A 20,325-nucleotide genomic window follows, 5' to 3' on the forward strand; every position below is an offset into this window, starting at 1 on the left:
CATAATGAATAAGGCACTTGTAAGCAGGTTTAAGCATAAATAAGCAGTAGTAAGCATATATAAGTACCAGTAAGCGTGTTTAAGTGTGTTTGCGCAGGGGTATGCATTGCCTACACAGATTAAGCAATGTAGAAGCTAACTGAGAGTAAGAAAATCTAACCAGAGGTTAGCATTGCTTAGCTCTGCGCAAACCCGTGCACATCCACTCACAACTGCTTTAAAGTGCCTTAATTACTCTGTACCTAATGGCTCATGTTCTGGCTAGCAACAAAATAAACAGCCTATGCAAGGCTAGAACTCAGTACCCTGTACATCACAGTCACAGTAGTTAACCACTATGCCATGATAACCATACATATAAAGGAGGTATCAGCAAACTAATCCTCACCACAGGGAAATCAAATCAAACATGTGAACTGAATCTATGTACAGTGTAATGTTCTATAACCTGCCACAGACCATAAATACGTGAATTGGAGTACTGCAGTAAACATAAAGTTGAGATGTCACTGCAATAAAGTTTTGAAGTCCCCAGGACCACATACAGTGTATGTACACATGAATCACGGATACCAGACACATATATAACCTGTAATGAATAAGACATTGTTGACAAAAGGCAAATATAATGCTAGATAACCAATAAGCAATGCTAACCACAGCACACCCCAATTAAGTCATTGTAAGCAATGTGTAGGGAAGCCAATACAATATGCGCACATGTACACCTCTTTAAGCAGTGCCAACCTGATGTAAGCAGGTGTGCCCATAGCTTAGCCTTTTCAAAACCAGCCAATTATGGAAAAGTTCGGGAATCCGGCCCTACTTAAACTGAACAGGCAGGAATACAGCTCATAACTGGTTGTAGCATCCCCCTACAGGCAGAATGGCTGGAGTGGGAGAAAGCACTTGCTTTAGATCACAATGCTGGGGCATCCAGGATTTCAAATTCATGGTATGGCTCCTGGTAAAGCATCATGACAGGAGACTACTGCAAGGCCAGTACCAGGGCTCGCAGTACAAAATGGAGGCCTGGGACAGTCTCGCCCGTGACCTCACTAGTAACAGAGGTATCCCTCGAACTGGTGAGCAGGTCGGGCACCACCATGCAGACCTGAAGCGGTGGAGGGGGGATGTCCTGGAACAGGAAGCAAGGCAGATGCAGAATGCCCCAGAACTGAGTAAGTACTCCTTCCACTATGTAGTTAATAATTGCCTAGCTTGTGTATACTATGGATAGGTATGGCTAAATATCACTGTACTTCTCTGAAAGCTGCAGATGAGCATGCTGCGAACCAGCAAGTCTATGATGCTAGGCTGCAAAGGATGTGTTGCGAGGCAGGTTAGTAAATAGCCTGCATGTACTGTCATAACAAATAAATGTAAGAGCCTCAGAAAGTGTTGTATCAGCATACAGAATTGTGTAATATGCTGCAAATAAAGGTGTAACCCTTGCATTGCTTCTGTTTACTCTGCAGTCATATGTTGTTGTACTGTTCCAGTTATTAAATAGTACTGTTGTAGTAAGCAGTGTTACCCACACTGTGGCATGCAGATAAAATGTGTATGAAGTGCTGTATAACAATGTTGGAAGTGCAAACAGGTCAGTCATATTAGACAAAATGCATTGCAAAGCCTCACAACAATTGTCTGATAGCATAGTGTACAGTGATCTTTACTGTAATGCTTTTGTCACACACATCAGGGGTTTGGATCCCATGAGTGCTAGTAAGTTGTATGCATAATCATTCCATACAACTGCACACAGTTTGTTAGAATGTTCAGAGAGAAAGCTGTATGCATATATACACTTAACAACTGTACAGAGTTTGCTAGAATGCTCAAATAGAAAATGGTATGCATATTCATACCCCTCAACTATTCTAATCTGCCCAGTATGTCCTGATAAATGTCCCTCATCACCTGCCTTTTGCCCTGTTCCCCTGACAAATTAGTGTGATGATCCAAGAAATGTTGGCAGTTGTTAACGACATATAACTGGTAGTCAGACTTGTACATAGTCAGAGAATGTACATGCAAACATACCTGTCATCCCAGCATCTCACCCAAAGTGCATGACAGCAGTCACAAAACATGTTGCATTAACACCTGCATCTTGTCAAGCCTGTACGTAAGACACAGGTCTCGTACATACTAATCTACAAACATACCATTATACAATATAATGCCATTGGGTAGTGTAATAATACATGTAAGGGACAGACCACTGCAGTGACTATGAATGTTGTGAAAACTACAAGGATTTATTATTTGTTAACTGAACTGTCTCTCTCTCTCACCCTACCATATGTGCAGAAATAACCGATTTACACAACTCATTTGGTATTAACCTTTGCTGGGACATATGTTCTATTGGTTTATAAATATTCACATATGTTTTTATGCATGTGCCATGTTAAAATACTCCCATATTAATGGCCTGTTGCCATCAATAAAACCTGCATGTTGTTGTAATGGCCACTGTTTACCCATATATGCATGTGTTCTGCCTGCTCTGCAACTATTTTATATCTGGTGCCCTGGGTAATGGGAATACCTATGCATACTGTTATAACTAATCATGAATGCTGTTGACTATTACTAACCCATATCTGCCTTAAACATGCTACAACATAGCTTGTATGGAAAGGCTGGTCCCAGTGGACCCACCTGTCCCACCTCAGCTGGCCATGGCACTGGGCACCAGCACATCTGGGGCCCAGCCTAGGACCTCCTCATCCATTTGCCCTGCACCACCTTCGGGTGGAACCACCACAGGGAATGGGGCTAACCCCCCCCCGGGAGCAGGAGGGGAGAGGAACTTGTCACCCGTGGTACGGTCCGGGCCGTGGTGCGTAGGGAGCTTGACAGGGAGATTTGAGACCACTTATGCCAGCCTGAGGGTCGAGTGGTGCGACTAAAGGGTGAGCCTGCCCCTCCTACACAACCCCCAGCAAAGCCACCTTCTGGGATGTGAAGGTGCAGTGGTGACTGTCCATGGGTGGGGACCTCAGTCCCACTGTATCCATTTGTGGGCTCATGGGCTTGCAGCTTCCAAACACCCCTCCCCGTCCAAGGTGTCCCCCTCACATGTGTCATATACCACCCCTGTATGCATCTTGTTTGTCTTGCCTGTCATCTTACCCAACCTATCCTCCCTGATCATACCTACTCTCCTTCCCCAGCATCCCACTCTCACCTAAACATAAAAGAAAAAAAGGGCAATCTGTTCCTTCAAAAAAGCACGCCCCATACATAGCTATCTATTTCGCACATGTGCCCACTGGACACATGTAAACATCTCTAATTGGCATCACAACATACTATTGTTGTCCTCACCCCTCTTTCAGGGTTTTGAGTGTTCAAATGTACCACCAAGTTTATTGCATATGCACAAACGTTGCTGTAGAAGAAATGGTCAGCTAAGGACCTTCCCTACACCCTTCCTGAACATCCCTAGCTACCTTGCCTACTGTCTTTCACTCTTTGTGCCCCTTTTTCACCACTTTCCTATCATCCCTTTTTTCTTTTCTTTTAAAGAAATTAGCACAGGAGTAAGCGGGAGTAAGAACTTTTAAGCAGCAGTGAGCAGGTTTCAGCCTGTTTGTTCAGGGGTAAGCACTGCCTACACAGGTTAAGCAATCAAGAAGGTGACTGAGTGTAAGTAACTGAAACCAAAAGTAGCCACTGCTTACCGTCATGCAAACCTGCGCACACCCGCTCACAACTGCTTAAAAGTGCCTTAATCGTTCCGTATCCAATGGCTCTTGTTCTGCCCAGCAACAAAATAAACAGCCTGTGCAAGGCTCGAAACCAGGGACCCTGCGCCACTCAGCCAATGTGATTTACCACTAAGCCATGGAAGATATATAGACATTGGATGTTATCACAAACATATCATCCCACACAGTCATTCAACAGTATAGGAAATGTATTTCATTATGTAGATGTATGTGTGTGTGTTTATGTCCATATATATATATACATACATAGATATAGATATATATAGATATATCAAGAACATACCATGTGACAACAAAGCATTAAAAAAGAATGAGAAAGAAAACACCAGCAACTCCTGTATTATGTAGTGGTGTTGTCCTATGTAATATCAAGATTCCCTTAGGCAGACATGTGTCATTAATACATGCAAATATTTGTACATTACCCAAATACATTACTTTGAGAATTTTATTTACATTAACAAAACAGTTCCTGTCCAATCATTATGTGAGAACAGTACTCTTGCAAGGTGCTGTGTGCAACATCATCATCATTAAAAAGTTAAATGGGGTAACCATAGAGGGACAGGTAGTGTCATGTGTACACTGGGGGTCATCTGCATCACGTGTACCTGGAACCTTTAGGAGTCATGTGCATACCAAGATCATGTACCTGAGAGAGGGGTGAGGACAACAGTAGTATGTTGTGATGCAAATTGAAAAGGTTACATGTATCCAGTGGACACGTGTGTGAAATGGACAGCTATGTATGGGGCAAAGGTTGTTCTGGGAACAGACTGGCCTTTTGTTTCCATTTCTGTAAGGTGAGAGTGGGATGTTGGGGAAGGAGAGTAGGTATGCTCGTGGAGGATAGGTTGGGTAGGATGACAGACAAGACAGCATACAGGGGTGGTATATGACACGTGGGGGGAACATCTTGGATGGGGAGGGGTGTTTGGCAGTCACAAGCCCATAAGCCCCCTAATGGAAACAGTAGGATGGAGGTTCCCCACCCATGGGCAGCCACCACTGCACCTTCACAGCCCCAAGGGTGGCTGTGCTGGGGACTGTCTAGGAGGGGCAAACTCACCCTCTAAATGTGCCACTCTGTCCTCAAGCTGGTGTAGCTGGCCTCAAAACCCCTTATTGAGCTCCTTACGCTCCACGGCCTGGACCGTATGATGGCTGACAAGTTCCTGTCTGGACCTGCTCCCGGGGGGGGGGGGGCAATCCCCATCCTCAGTGGCGGTTCCACCCGAAGGTGGTGCAAAGCCAACAGAGGTGGAGGTCCAAGGCTGGGCCCCAGACGTCCTGGTACACGGTGCCATGGCCAGCTGATGTGGGACAGGTGGTTCCGCTGGGACGTCCAATCCCATACAGCCTATAATGTTGCAGTTTTAACACAAATAAGGCTTAGTAATAGTCAACAGCATTCAGGATTACTTATAACAGCATGCATAGATATTACCATCAACCCAAGACAACAGATGTCATACATTTGCAGAGGGAGCACAACACATGCATATAAACTGCATGACAAATGTCCAAAGCGTAAATGACTTGTGACTGCAGCTATGAACAGTGGCCTATTATTGGCATGTCACTGTGATAACCTCAGACAGTGACTGTCATACCACTGTTTCATGTGACATATGTCCAATCAGGGATGCGATGGCAGTAACTCTCATCACTGTCACCCTGTACTGTCTGCAATCCTCAAACTATGCTTCTCCAGTTCACAGATATGTGTTCTGTGAGTAACACAAGAAACAAATGGTTCCACACACTGACCAGTCCACAGATGACCCTACAGAAGGGGGTTTCCTCACAAACAGAGCACTGTTTTGTCAGTTATTAAAACATGCAGACTAGCCATTACCACACACAACCTGTTAAATTGGCAGTAGTCTGAATGAAGCATATCTACACTTACATGCTGTAGTCATGTCTGGCACATCACCCTCCTGTCTTTAGGCTATTTTCCACTGTGTATGTTGTTTGAGGAATATCCAGATTTTATCTGTGATGCTGTTTACCAAACACCAGATCCAAGTTCCACTCACAGCGACTGTCATGGGCAAACACCAACATGATGTTCCTAGATATTGTACTGTATTTCCATGCAATTGGCTATGGGAATGTCACCATAGCTGTTCCACATGCAATCAGCTAGAGGAGGACTGCAATAGGTGCAGAGGCCATCACCTGATCATGACCATCACTTACAAAACACAAGCTGCTGCTGAGCAGGTGTACATCTCCACATCTACCAGAGAGTGTGTGGGAGGGACAGACAGAGGCAAAGTACATCAGAGAAGGGCTGGGAGACTAAAACCTAAGGATCTTCTGTCACACACCTACCAGTACAGGGGTTAAATCCCCTGACTGACTAACCATTACTATTACAAGTGCATGCAGTTACTCCATGTGCCACATAGCTGACATGTTGTTGTGCTATAAGAACATATATGTGTGCTGGTGAGTGACATCTGCAACAGAGATATAGTAGACATACATTAGGTGTAGCACACATGGCTGCCCACATGAACAGATGTCATTGTAAACACAGCCACACTCTCTAAGGGACTCAGACACATTGGCACACTTTGTCAGGCTCACAAATACACTTCCTAACTACTCTACTTAGGTTGCCACAGTACAGTAATGCACAGGTATTACATGCATCACAGGGGTTATCCTGAGGTTCTATGGGCTAGGGCATGTAAACGTGTCTGACATCAGTCAGTATGCCAATGGGAGTTATACTGAGTGTGACTGTGGTTGGGAACATCATACCCCACATGCAGACACAAGGTGCCAGTACTGGCATGCATGTGTGCATTACTTCATGGGTGTGTAGTGATTGACTGTGCAAGATGGCTGTACAAGGCTGGATGAGGGGTAATTCTTGGCATCAGGCCTCCTGATGATGGTCTGCAGTGTGGTTCAGGGGTGTAGTGTCTGCAATGTCCCACACAGATGGGTATTGTATTAACCATCCTGTCATCCCGGTTACTATTGTGTGTGGCCATTGATTTGCAATGCATGCCATGTCTGTGTTTGATAGTCCTTGATATGGACATTGCATGGAATGTGAATGTCCCACATTAGTGTACAGTGACATGTTTAAGTGTACCTGGTTTGCCTGGCACATGTTATGTACACAGACTGTTATAATCAGATGTGCCAATCCTGGCCTGGTGTGGCAGGACCTGCTAATAGACAGCAGGTTGACCCTGCACCTGCATTGATAGCATGATACAGATATCCCCTGGTATCAGTGCTACATGTCCATACAGGGCATGTGTGTAAGGCATTGTATGTCCTTTGTGGATCACATTTGATGGCACCACATATGTTGCAGGTGTCCAGCCAGGAACATAGTGAAAGTGCATTGTCCACAATTATGTGCTTATTGTACTGGTTGACAGGGTGCTGTGCCATCTTCAGCCCACTGCAATCACACCATGCCTACTATCTGTCAACAATGTATAGGGTACTAGCTACATAGCGGGATTTTTCTAGGCAAGTGTGTTTGTGTATGACACATGGGTTCAGACCGTATTCTGGGTAATAGTATGGTTGCTTACTTTGTTCACCAGACCTTTTGGCAGATGTAGGGGTATGGCTTGCCAACCCAGTCTCTTGGCTGATTAAAATCTGTAATCCTCATGAGGTGGACATTGTGACATATAATATGGCCACCATAGAGGAAAATTACAAAACTCGCTCCTCATGTCCAGTGGTTAGACACTCACAGCCACCTCCACACAGTATATGACTGACCAACACACACAGACACCTGCCATGTCTTGGAATAGAACTCCTACATAACTAGTTTATCATACTACAGCATTATGCAGTTATAGCACACTCTACGGAGATTACTGGGTTACCTCATCCCCAAAGGTATATTTCACAAGGAATTGCAACAGCAGGTTTACCAAAGTAGGGCAGTTCAAATTTCCTGGAAGTGAGTAGCCCAAAATGCATTGCTCACAAAACAGATAGTGAGACACATGGGTATAGAACCCATGACCAAGATCTATATTACACTACTGCATGGAGATGTTATAGCCACGAGGATTACTAGGGAATTTGTTCCCCAGAGGTGTATTTGACAAGGAATGACATCAGCAGGATTACCAAAGTAAGGCATTGTAAATATCCTGCGAGTGAGTAGGTTATAATTCATTGCTCCCTACACAGACATTGAAACACACACAAAACATACATAACTGCCATGGTTGTGGATGGAACCCTACCACAGTTCTAAATCACACTCCAGCAGTACGCAGCTACCCGACATGCTACAGAGATTACTGAGTTACAACATTCCCAGAGGTGTATTTCTAGGTGAGTGACATCAGCAGCCTTGGCAAAGTTGAGTATATGAATTATAAGGAGTGTGAGTACTCTAAAAAGCATTGCTCCCCTCTCAGGCAGATAGACACACACACACACACACACACACACACACACACACACACACACACACACACACACACACACACACACACACAGTTGACAAGTCTGGGATTAGAATACCTACCAAACTACTTTATCACACTAAAGCATTACACAGTTACAGGGCGCACTACAAAGATTACTGGGTTACAGCACTCTCAGAGGTGTATTTCTTGATGGGTGACATCAGCAGCCTTGCCAAAGTTGAGTATATGAATTGTAAGGAGTTTGCATACTCTAAAAAGCACTGTTCCCTTCTCAGGCAGACAGACACAGTTGGCAAGTCTGGGATTAGAACACCTACCAAACTAGCTTATCACACTACAACATTACACAGTTACAGGACAAGCTACAGAGATTACTGGTTACAGTAGTCCCAGAGGTGTATTTCTAGGTGGGTGACATCAGCAGGATTGCCAAAGCAGGGCCAATGAATCGTAATGAGTGTGACTAGCCAAACATGCAGCACTCTCTACACAGGCATAGGAACAGACACCAAAGAATCCACAACTCCCATGTGTGAGACTAGAACCCATGCCAGAGTTCTATATCACACCACAGCAATACACTGTTATAATATGCACCACACAGATTGCTGGAGTACTCTCTTCCCCAAAGGTGTACTCCCCAGTGATTGACATCATCAGGATTACCAATGTAGAGCATTTGAATTGTATTAAGTGTGACCAACCTAATTTCCACAATTAGTCTGCATGCATTAATTGCTGTCCTGGCCAGACAACAATACCCCACCTTTGCAGGTCATGAACCCAGGACACTGTACATTATAGTCACAGTAACTAACCACTAAGCCATCACAACAGCACATGAGACTGAGGTTTCACCACAGTAATCCCAATATAGGCTAATCAAAGTGAACATGTGAAAGGAATGTATATACGGATGTCCATAAAAGACCTCCCCAAAGCCAGCTTCATGCTACACAAGGCAGAAGTGGCAATGTTTGTGACACCCATGGAGACAGGAGCTGACAGTTCTACAGATGAATCCTGTACTAAGGTACTGTATGAGCACGTCCACTTGTGCATGGTTCCTGACATCCCACATGGAACCACAATGCTCACCTCCCAAATAAGCAAGCCACTCTGGTGTTCTCCTGCTATTAACAGAGTATACAACAGAAGGTAGACACTGTTGAAGCAAAAAGGATACTCCAAGGATGCAAACAACTCCCTTACCAGCCACAGTAAGATGTTGAGATCCTCCATGGAATCCTCCAAATCTGGTTATGTAACTAAAATCATTACAGATTCCACAGACAACCACACACCATTCTATAGTTATGTCCTGAATCTAACAGGCAATGCTGAGACATGCTCTGAGCTATGACAGTATGGCATTACATAGATTGCTCCCACAAATTGTGCCAGCATCCTGGCGGATTGGTTTAGTGCCACAGTCATCCCCTCTCACCCCCAAAAGGGCCAACGGCAATATGAACAGAGTTCCAAGCAGAAACTGCACTATCCACAGCTAAGAATACATCATCCATGGGACCAGACTGTCATGTGTAATCATAACCTCACATCAGGCCTGGTGCCCACTGAGTGGCACACAGCTGCAGTTGTCCCACTCCACAAGGGGAGATCCACCTTGGATCCCTGGAACTACTGTCACATTGGTGTGATAAGCCTGATCTGCATGGCCATGGAATGCATTATCAGTGAAGTATGGAAAAAATATATTGGCAACCCTCAAACACTGGACCCCACACAGATTGGGCTCATGGAGGGCCAGTCATGCCTCTTGAAACAGATTGTCTGCTTTGACTCGGTCTGCATAGCTGTTGAAGAGGGTAAGGCAGTCCACAATGCCTATGTGGACCTCACCAAGCCCTTCAATACCATACACCAGTCTGGAAACATAGATTAACACACTAATCCGGCCATACATCCCTATGCCACTTGATGGTTTGCCACATGGCTTACTGACAGAACCCAAACTTAGGTGTAACCATCTCCAAATCCATTCCCAGACAAGTGACAGATGGAGTACCTCAGGGTTCATTCCTGGGACCACTGTTGTTTAAATTCTACATCTCTGCAGTACAGGCCAACAGTACGGGACTCTGGTTAACAAAGGTAAAAGATGACTGCAAAATGGGAGTCATTATGATCCTGACTGTACTGCATGATATGTTACTGATACCAGCCTGACATCATACAGGCGGTATGGGGTACTGTTAACATCTTGTGGTCTTGTTGTGTAAGGTCCTGGTTATGGGATCTGCAACAGTTGGCAGTGTATTGCAGGTCAGACATGTTTTGCTGAGTGTGGGGATACCTATTCTTGCATGACGTATGTTGTTTGTACCTGTCAAACCCATTCATGGTACATGTGGACATATATGTTTCTGCTATGTTCCCACCTTATCTACAGATTTATGTCTGTATGTACCTATATAGATATAAATATCTGCTTACACATATGTGGATATATATATCTATCTATATCTATATCTATATCTATATCTATATCTATATATCTATATCTATATCTATCTATATATCTCTCCCTCTCCTCTCTCGCTCGCTCTCTCATAAATATATATATATATATATATATATATATATATATATATATATATATACATTTGTATCTGTGTAGACATTAATATATTTTCACACACACATACATCTGCATGTTAGAATACATACTCTGTACTGTCGAATGACTGGGCCAGATGATATGTTTGTGAATACAGCAGGGTTATGCATATCAGAAGTGGCTTAGAAGTAAATCACTTTGGCTATGGTGTGCATAGTCCTGGGTTCAAGCCTAGCAGAGGTTGTTGATTTTGTTGCTAGGCAGAACAGGGGCCGATGGATACAGAGTGATTAAGGCACTGTAAAGCGGTTGTAAGCATGTTGCCAGGATGTCTGTTGTGAGTCACATGTGAAGGCACCATAGGTGGTGCAGGTGTCCACTGGGGAACATGGTGGAGGTGCACTGTGTGCATGTACGTATATATTGGACAGATGGCCAGGGTTACATGCCCTTTGTAGCCCACTGCTATCACTGCATAGTTACTATCAGTGGCTAATATGCAGTGTACTACCCACATATTGGCTGTTGCCTAGGCATGTGTGTGCATATGACACATGGATGAGTGTGTGCTCTGGGTAATAGTGGGGTTGCTAACTGTGATTGGCTGATCTTGATGTCACATGAATGAGTATGGCTTTGCACCCCAGCCTCACAGCTAATGTACATCTGTTATCTCTGTATGGTTGACATTGTGATATAGAGTACGGCCAACATAAAATATATGCAAACCCCCCTCCACATTGCCCACAGGTGTCACACACTTACAACCACCACTACAGAGGATACAAGTCACACACACACTCCTGTCATGTCTAGCATTTGAACCCCTACCTAACTAGTTTCTTACACTACAGCAGTGCACAGTTATAGTACGCACCACAGACATTAATGAAGTACTTCTTCCTCAAAGGTATGTCACAATGAATGACATCAGCAGGATTACCAAAGAAGGGCATTTCAAGTGTACTGCAAGTTGTACATGTCTTTTAACTGTGTGTACCCACTACTTACTGTCACAAAAACACATTTACACCCACTTACAAGTGCCTTATTCAGTCCTAAATGACATTATCAACAACCCTTGCAGGTCTTGAACCCTGGACCATGCACACCATGGTCACTGCACTTATCACTAAGCCATGTGGATTGTATGCATGATTCATGGTTTTTATAATACACATTTTACTACAGGTATTCCACAGTACTGAAAACAAATGGGACAGTCACTTTGTGTACATATGTACAGTACCCTTGAATGTACTGTACTCTGTGAAACAACATAGACAAGTCTACATATGTACAACTGTTATAAAAATACTAAATACATATATGCACTTACAGGATGTGTACACACACACACACACACACACACACATATATATATATATATATATATATATATATATATATATATATATATATGTACATACACAGACACAGTTATAGCCATATATATATATATATATACATGTCTGAATACCCTTTGTGACACAGAAGGGTTCCAAAGGAATTGTCATGTACACAAAACAAAAGGCAACTCTTGTATTATAACATTTAAATCTTAATCAGTTCACCAGAGATGGGATGGTTGTTGTGTATGTGGAGATTGGGGTGGGGAATGATGGCTAAGGAAATATACCCAGGGATTGTGGAGTTTGGGTGGGGGAATGATGGGTATGGAAATACACCCCAGGGACCAATTCTGTGTCACTGCTCAACAGTGGCCCAGGAAAATAACATACCCAATAGTAGTCATTTTTGACTGTCTATTCTTTTCTATTCCTAACTATGTAATAATTTGTAGATCCACTCACCACAGATGACTACCATGGTGTGCAGCATGTTAAAGGACATGACGCATGTGTATGCCTGACTACAGGGTAGTCACACACACACACACACACACACACACACACACACACACACACACACACACACACACACACACACACACACACACACACACTTGCCAGTATTGTGCTTACAAGTCTTGCCTATGTAAAGGTAACTAATAGAGTGGTATGCAGTTGGGGTATGTGCCACAGAACCCATACAATTACACTTAATCTGATTTTGCTTCTGAGCTGGGTGACATCACAGGACTGATTACTTGCAGTGGGGAGGGGGGGAAAGGGTGGTTTAGCAGATGACAAGGATAAAGGCCAGTGCAAAATGTGGTTTCTCTTTGGAAAGCAGTATAACCCGCTGTTTTGACAGGATGCAGACACAAATACACACACTCAAGCATTTGCTGACACAACCACACACACACACACACACACACACACACACACACACACACACACACACACACACACACACACACACACACACTTGCCAGTGGTGAGATCAGAACTCCTGCCTATCTATAGATCACTATTTCAGTACTACGCAGTTACGAGACATGCCACAGAGATTACAGATTGCATATTAAGATAGAACCAATCACCCTAATACTGGGTGATTTTAACTACCCTGCAATTAACTGGGAAAACTACTCGTGTACTAACACCTTTACCCAACAGTTCTTGGAATTCATAAATTCCAATGCCCTGGATCAAATAATCCATAGTCCCACCAGGAGCTCCAATATCCTAGTCCTGGTCAATACCAAGATGGGAAATCGGTGCTCCACACCTGTGGTCACCCCCTCGTTAATCAGGTCTGACTATAAGCTAATCATCCTTAACATCCACATCCCACCCCCACCTCCCAGTAAGGAAACCTCCATAAAAAACTTCTCCAAAGCCAACTTTATGCTACTCAAGTCAGAAGTGACAAACTTCATGACACCCATGCAGATGGGAACTGAATGTTCAACTGCTGAATCCTACACTAAGGCACTGTACGAGCACATCCACTCATGCATGAATCGTGCCATCCCAAATAGAACCAAGATGCTCTCATCCAAAAAAAGGAAGCCAATCTGGTGGTTCCCTGCTATAAACAAACTTTACAACAAAAGGAAGAAACTGTTGCAGAAAAGAGGAAAATCCCAGGATGCAAAAAAACTACCTTACCAGCCTCAGTAAGAAACTGAGATCCCTCATAAAATCCTCCAAAGCTAGTTACAAAAATAAAATTGCTAAAGGTTCCAAAGACAACCACAAGGCATTCTAAAACTATGTCAAGAATCTAAATGGCAATGCTCAGATTTGCTCTGAGCTAAAACAGAATGGCATTAAATATACTGATCCCAAGGATATTGCCAGTATCCTGGCAGATTGATTCAGTGCCAACTTCACCCCCCTCTCACCCCTTAAATGACCCATCTCAATATCGGAAGATTGCCAAATTCTGGTAATAACAGCCACACAGGTAAAAAATGCACTCTCCAAAGCTAAGAATACAGCATCCATGGGACCAGATGACATCCTGGGCTGTGTACTACATGAACTACAATATGAACTGGCACCTCACCTAAGTGTTATATTTAATCATAGCCTCACCTCAGGTTTCGTGCCCACTGAGTGGAGCAGAGCTACAGTTTCTCCACTCCACAAGGGGGGATCCACCTTGGATCCCAGAAACTACTGTCCCATCAGTCTGATGAGTCTTATCTGCAAGGCCATGGAGTGTATTATCATGGAACTTATAAACAAAGACATTGGCAACCTTCAAACACTGGACCCTACCCAGTTTGGGTTCGTGAAGGGCCGATCTTGTCTCCTGAACCTGATTGACTTCTTTGAATCAGTCTCCAAAGCCATGGACAAGGGTAAGGTGGTCCACACAGCCTATTTAGACCTTGCCAAGGCCTTTGACACCATCCACCACTCTGGAATCATTGATAAACTTACTAAGCTGGGCATTAATCCCTACATCACCCAATGGGTTGCTAACTGGCTTACTGATAGAACCCACACTGTAAAAGTAGCCATCTCCAAATCCAGCTCCAAACAAGTAACAAGTGGAGTACCTCAGGGTTCAGTCCTGGGACCACTCTTGTTTGGCATCTACTTCTCTGAAGTACAGGCCAACACTAAGGGACTCTGGCTAACAAAGTTTGCAGATGACTGCAAACTGGGAGCCATTATTGAATCCCCAAATGATGTGGATACTCTACAAAAGGGCCTTACAGAAACAGATGCTTGGTGCCAGAGCCATGGGCTCAAGCTCAATGCCAAGTTATCCCTTTTGGGAAAAAACATGTGCCCATAAATTACCATATAGGTGGCAGTACACTAAACACCAAAAGTGTGATAAGATACTTAGGGACACAGGTGGACAGTGGTTTCACTTTCGATAACCACATCACCACAACAGTCAGGAAATCCTTCTATGTGGCACACCTCATCACTAAGGGCTTTTCATCCAGAAAAAATGAGGTAATTGTCCCACTGTGCTCATCCCTCATTAGACCCATTATAGAATACAACGCCCCGTTTGGTAAGTACCTCTCAAGACATCTGCAACAACTGGAAAGGCCACATAATTGCCTCACTAAAAGAATCACAGGCTTAAAGCAGATGCCCTACTCTGACTGCCTTAAAAAACTCCAGCTATACTCTGTCACATATCATCTTCTCAGAGGCGATCTCTGCTTAACATACAAGGCCATGTCAAACTCAGAGCTTTTGGACATGCTCCACTTAAAGAAATCCCAATCCCCCAGAGCCACATGTTCCAGGGATCTAAACCTTGTCATCAGAATAAACACAACATGCTGGAGGGATAGATTCCTGACCCAGAGACTCCCCAGACTCTGGAATAGATTGGCCATACATGTCAAGCAGAGTGCCTCTTTGGCCCTCTTCAAAAGGAACCTTGATGATTGGATGGGAGAAAGGAAATTCACCAGGGGATCACATCAGTTGCCCTGCTAGACTGGGGTCCAGGGAAGTATATAGTGTGGGAAGAAATAGCCAGGGAATTGTTATGGCTAAGCTTGTATAGGCCCTAGGGCTGATAGCCTAGTACCAACCTATGAACCTATGAACCTATAAGGCAATCAGAATGCCCTTCTAAGATTGAGGACATCAACAGGGATACTGACAGTTAAGATGTACATAGCTGCAAACCTGTGTGTTTAAAGTAGGAGTCCATTACAACCTGTATGCACAAACAAGACACATCATCTACAGGTAAGACATAGGTAGGCCTGAGCGGTATAGTTGCAGCACAACAAGCCCTGAACTGTAGTATGCCCATCTGTGGAATGGACAACTACTATCACTATACAGGATTACAGTTGTCATGCTCATACACATAGAATCACAGGACTTGTTTGGATGCAATGACTTTAATTACACAAGGTGACAGTGGGCATGCTCATTCACTTAGTAGCACATGGCCATTTGGGATGCACTCTGACTCCAACTACATAAGGTTATACTGGGCATGCTCATACACTTAGAAACAAAGGGCTTGTTTGGATGCACTGACTCAAATTGCACAAGGTGGCAGTGGGTACGCTCATACACTTAGTAGCACAAGGCTGCTTGGGATGCACTCTGATTCTAACCACAGAAGGCCACAGTGTGCATGCTGATACACTTAGATGTACAGAACACATTGTAATGGACTCCTATTGTGAACACATAGGTTTACAGCTATGTACATCTTAACTGTCAGTATATATGCACATCATACAGTTTCACTACCAGATACCTGTATGTGGCTCCTAAATGATATATCTGCATCTGTGCTGTGTGATACACATGCATACATGTACATGAAGTACTGCCATATATATGTGAAGTATACACAATCATGCATGTGTGGAAGTGACAGACAGTTTGTTAACTGGGACACACAGATGGATGCAAAGTACAGCATGTGTCACACACATTGCTGCCCTGAAAGGCATACATTGATATCAGGTTGTGGACAGTGGCATTATACTTGGAACAGTGGCATGTGCAAGCATAATATGTAAGTCCCATTGTCTAATGGTACTGAGGTGCAGGTGTCAAGATGACCTCTCCCGGCTGTTTTAGAAGTTGTCATTATTAGCAGGACCACTACACTAAGTATATCTGACATTGGTCATCTACACAACATCTGCTGCTGTCTGCCACCTTAGATGTAGCATTTGATACCAAGCACAATACTGCCACTTGCAGTGATGTCATGGTACGAGTGGCAACTGCTTGACCAAAACAATGAGCCAATGTCCTGTTGTAATTATGAGGTTGTCCAGTGTCTGTCATTCCGGGATGACATGACTGAAATAAGACAAGCCTTTGTCACAGATCACATGCATCCATGATTCAAGGGAGTGTGGATAATACCTAGGTCACATTTACCCATATAGTGCCATTCCATGGCAAATGTCCTAAACACAGAAGTAACCCCCTGACACCTACAAGACAATTGCATTGGATGCTTATGCTAACCAGTGCTAGATGTGTGGCTTTCGTAATCCATTTGCTCAGTGTAGAACCTACAGTGGGGAATACTGACATATGTGCAGTGAAGAACACCTGGCTGAAGGCTTTGTAGTGCACAATAGCACTACCACCATATAACTCAGAAACAGACATGTGGGCCATAACAATGGTACGGACCACTCCAGGTTGTGGTGTCCACATATTCATAAAGGCTACTCACAAGTAAAGACCACTACTTCAACTTAATTCATCACAGATGAGTCAGGTACAGGTGACAGTGGCAAAAGCTGCATTCTAGGTTGTATCCTTATATACATCCACCACCATTTCCTCAGACTACCAACACACATCCATAAATGTGGTATGAAATATTATGGTACAACACCAAATAACCTTCGACTGGTACATTGTACCTAGCCCTACATCAACTGTGCAAAGTACCTATGTACTAACACAGTTGCATAATGTGTTATGCAATGCAATAATACCACTGTTTGTAACCAGGTCAGTTGTACACATACCAGGGTCCCTTGGATGTTGTCAGCATTAACACAGTTGACTGTTGCTGTACACCAGTAAACAACACCCTCATGGTTGGATATGACCTAGATGTACTTGCCCTGGATATGTACATCCCACACTCATACAACATAAATGAAAATACCATAACTGTTGTTGTCCTTTGTACATACAAGTGGCTACACTCATTACATGCATGCACATGGAAGATAGGTCCATGGCTGCTGAATGCTAACAGTACATAAGGTTTGATATCTATGTTGACAGAGGTAATATTCCCTCTCTACTGGTCACCCATGACACCTATCATATCATACAACAATCCATGTGGCAAGTATGTCGGGTCTATATTAGATCAGTGAACGCTTAAAAAAGCAAACACTGATTGATCAAACTTACTTAAGTGAATGTTTAAAATATCGAAGCAACAGAAACCTGACTTTTTCCTAGAGAAATAATTTGGCTGTCTGTTTCTGTTGCTTCGGTATTTTCAGTGCTGTGGTGGAAAGTTATGGGTCAGATTCAGGTAAGTGTGCGATTGTGTGGATGTGAGCATTAGGGTGGGTTAGGTAAGTTAGGGTTAGGGCGTGGGTTAGGTATGTGTGCGACTGTGTGGACGTGAGGGTTAGGGTGGGTTAGGTGAGTTAGGGTTAGGGAGCAGGTGAGGTGAGTGTCTGGTAGTGACGGACCTTAGGGTTAGGGTTTGGGTTAAGGTAAGTGGATAGTTAGTGGTGTGTGTGTATAGTTTAGTGTAGGGTTAGGTGTCAGATTTTAGGTGTATGTGGGGGGGGCGTGGCCAAGGATGAACACAGGATAGCAGCAGATTTCTTCAGCTCCACCAATTTCATTACATTGACAGGAATTAATTACTTAAAAAATTAATTTTTGAAGTAATTTTCTTTCTAAATATGTTTGTTTTATATAGTTCTTGAACTATATCTAAAAAAGAAAGGAAATCTTAATAATATTCCTGTCAGAAATTACTTTGGAAAATTTCCTGTCAGTTTATCAGTCTGAAATGAGTTCCAGTAAGACAAATTCTCAAGACTCCAGCATCAAGAAAGAACTTCAGTCTCTGATAATTATAATCCAGCAACTTACTGCTAAGATGGATAAAATGGATACTAAAATAGACACCTTCATAGAAAAAACTACAAAACAAATAGACTTGTTACATATGGACCTGCAACAACAGAAGATCCAGATGACAGGCATAGAAGAAGCTGTGAATGACATGGAAAATAGAATACAAGAAGAGGAAATCAACATTGAGTTTCTGCTGAAACAAAATACACATTTACAAACAAAGCTGGATGACCTGGAAAATAGATCTAGGTGCAATAACATTAGGATTTTTGGACTGCCAGAAAATATTTAAGTAAATGGTGAGCAAGAAAACCGAATACAGAAAGGAAATGGATATTTTCAAGTGCCACCTCATACACCAGTTATTTTTGGTGAAGCTGGAGGACGGACCTTATTCAGGTTATTATGTCGGGATTCAGGGGGTGAAACTGAATCCATGCTTCTGAATGAAACTGTACCACAGTGGGTCATTGATATCACTGTTGATAAAAATATGCCGAAATTCAACAAAATTCCTTTCTACCTTCAACCTCATTCGTCTTCAGGGGCAAAAAACCTTAAAAAAGGATCGGTTGTCTGCCAGTGACATGCTGCAGGTGAGAAAGGTAATGGAGCATGTGTATGAGAAGATAATAAATCTTGACAATGAATCACAGACAACCAGTTCATCGAATAATGAGAAACCAGGAGAACAAGAAAAGGAGGAAGACATTGCTGTATTAGCAGAGGAGAAAATTGAGCTGCTTTGCCAGGATCAGATTTTGGATCCTAATATGGACCTCAGAACAGTTAAACACTTTATCTGGAAGAGTGGTGGTGATCTGACACTTCACTATAGACAGAAGTCAACGTGAAAGGAGTGAACAGCTTCCTTGTGGTCAGCATTCATTTGCCAGAGTGTCCTGCAATGGTTTCGAGAGCAGTCTTGAACAAAGACTCTACATCCTCTATGCTAGAGCAGTCACCTAATGATTGGTTCAGTGTGGACAGAGGTTATAATTTATGTCACTATGTCAATAATGTAAAATAGAAAACACTGTAATTTAAATCACTTAAAACATCTCTGCATTTCTTAATGTGTGGCAGAGATGGCTATTAGTACCGGAGTTGGGACTTTGTTATGAGTTGTACAGAGATGAGAGTTTAAAAAACAGCAAGAATATGGTTCTTTTGCTGCTTTTTGTTTCTTGAGAATATAATTTCAGCTAGTTAAACTTGTTGCAATATGTTAAATTGGCTGTATTTGCCATACCATTAACACTTGTAATTTAGCTATTTTGTATATATACATATGTGTATGTATGTGTATGTATATATATATATATATATATATATATATATATATATATATATATATATATATATATATATATATATACACACGTGTGTTGAATACATTCCATGTGTTCTCTTCCCTTTTCCTTTTGTATAGTTTGCCACAAAATGCTTCCCTAAGTTTTATGAAATTAAAAGGCAGAGAAATCTGTTAAAGTACTATTTTAGAGAGGTTACTTTACCCTTGTTTATTTGATGCTATTAAGACTGTGACTCTTGGAGCAGTATCCAAATCTTATTTTGTAATACTTAGAGCAAAATTTGATTGTTGTAAAAGAAAACCACTATTTTAGATA

The 20,325-nt window shown here is 42.8% G+C and overlaps 1 protein-coding gene across 1 annotated transcript in view; it reads left to right on the plus strand.

The window, feature by feature from the left end:
• The window catches only part of LOC122810846 (WD repeat-containing protein 48-like), a 70,191-nt gene extending 50,192 nt beyond the window's left edge, over window positions 1-19,999 (plus strand). The window contains 2 exon segments of the mRNA XM_044082399.1: window positions 18,988-19,244; window positions 19,246-19,999. Of these exon segments, the coding sequence (XP_043938334.1) occupies window positions 18,988-19,244; window positions 19,246-19,548 (560 nt within the window). The 3' untranslated portion in view covers window positions 19,549-19,999.
• Window positions 20,000-20,325: the final 326 nt, after the last annotated feature.

Source organism: Protopterus annectens, chromosome 9.part0, assembly GCF_019279795.1.
Source record: "Protopterus annectens isolate FY-2018-M chromosome 9.part0, PAN1.0, whole genome shotgun sequence".
Taxonomy (NCBI): domain Eukaryota; kingdom Metazoa; phylum Chordata; order Ceratodontiformes; family Protopteridae; genus Protopterus; species Protopterus annectens.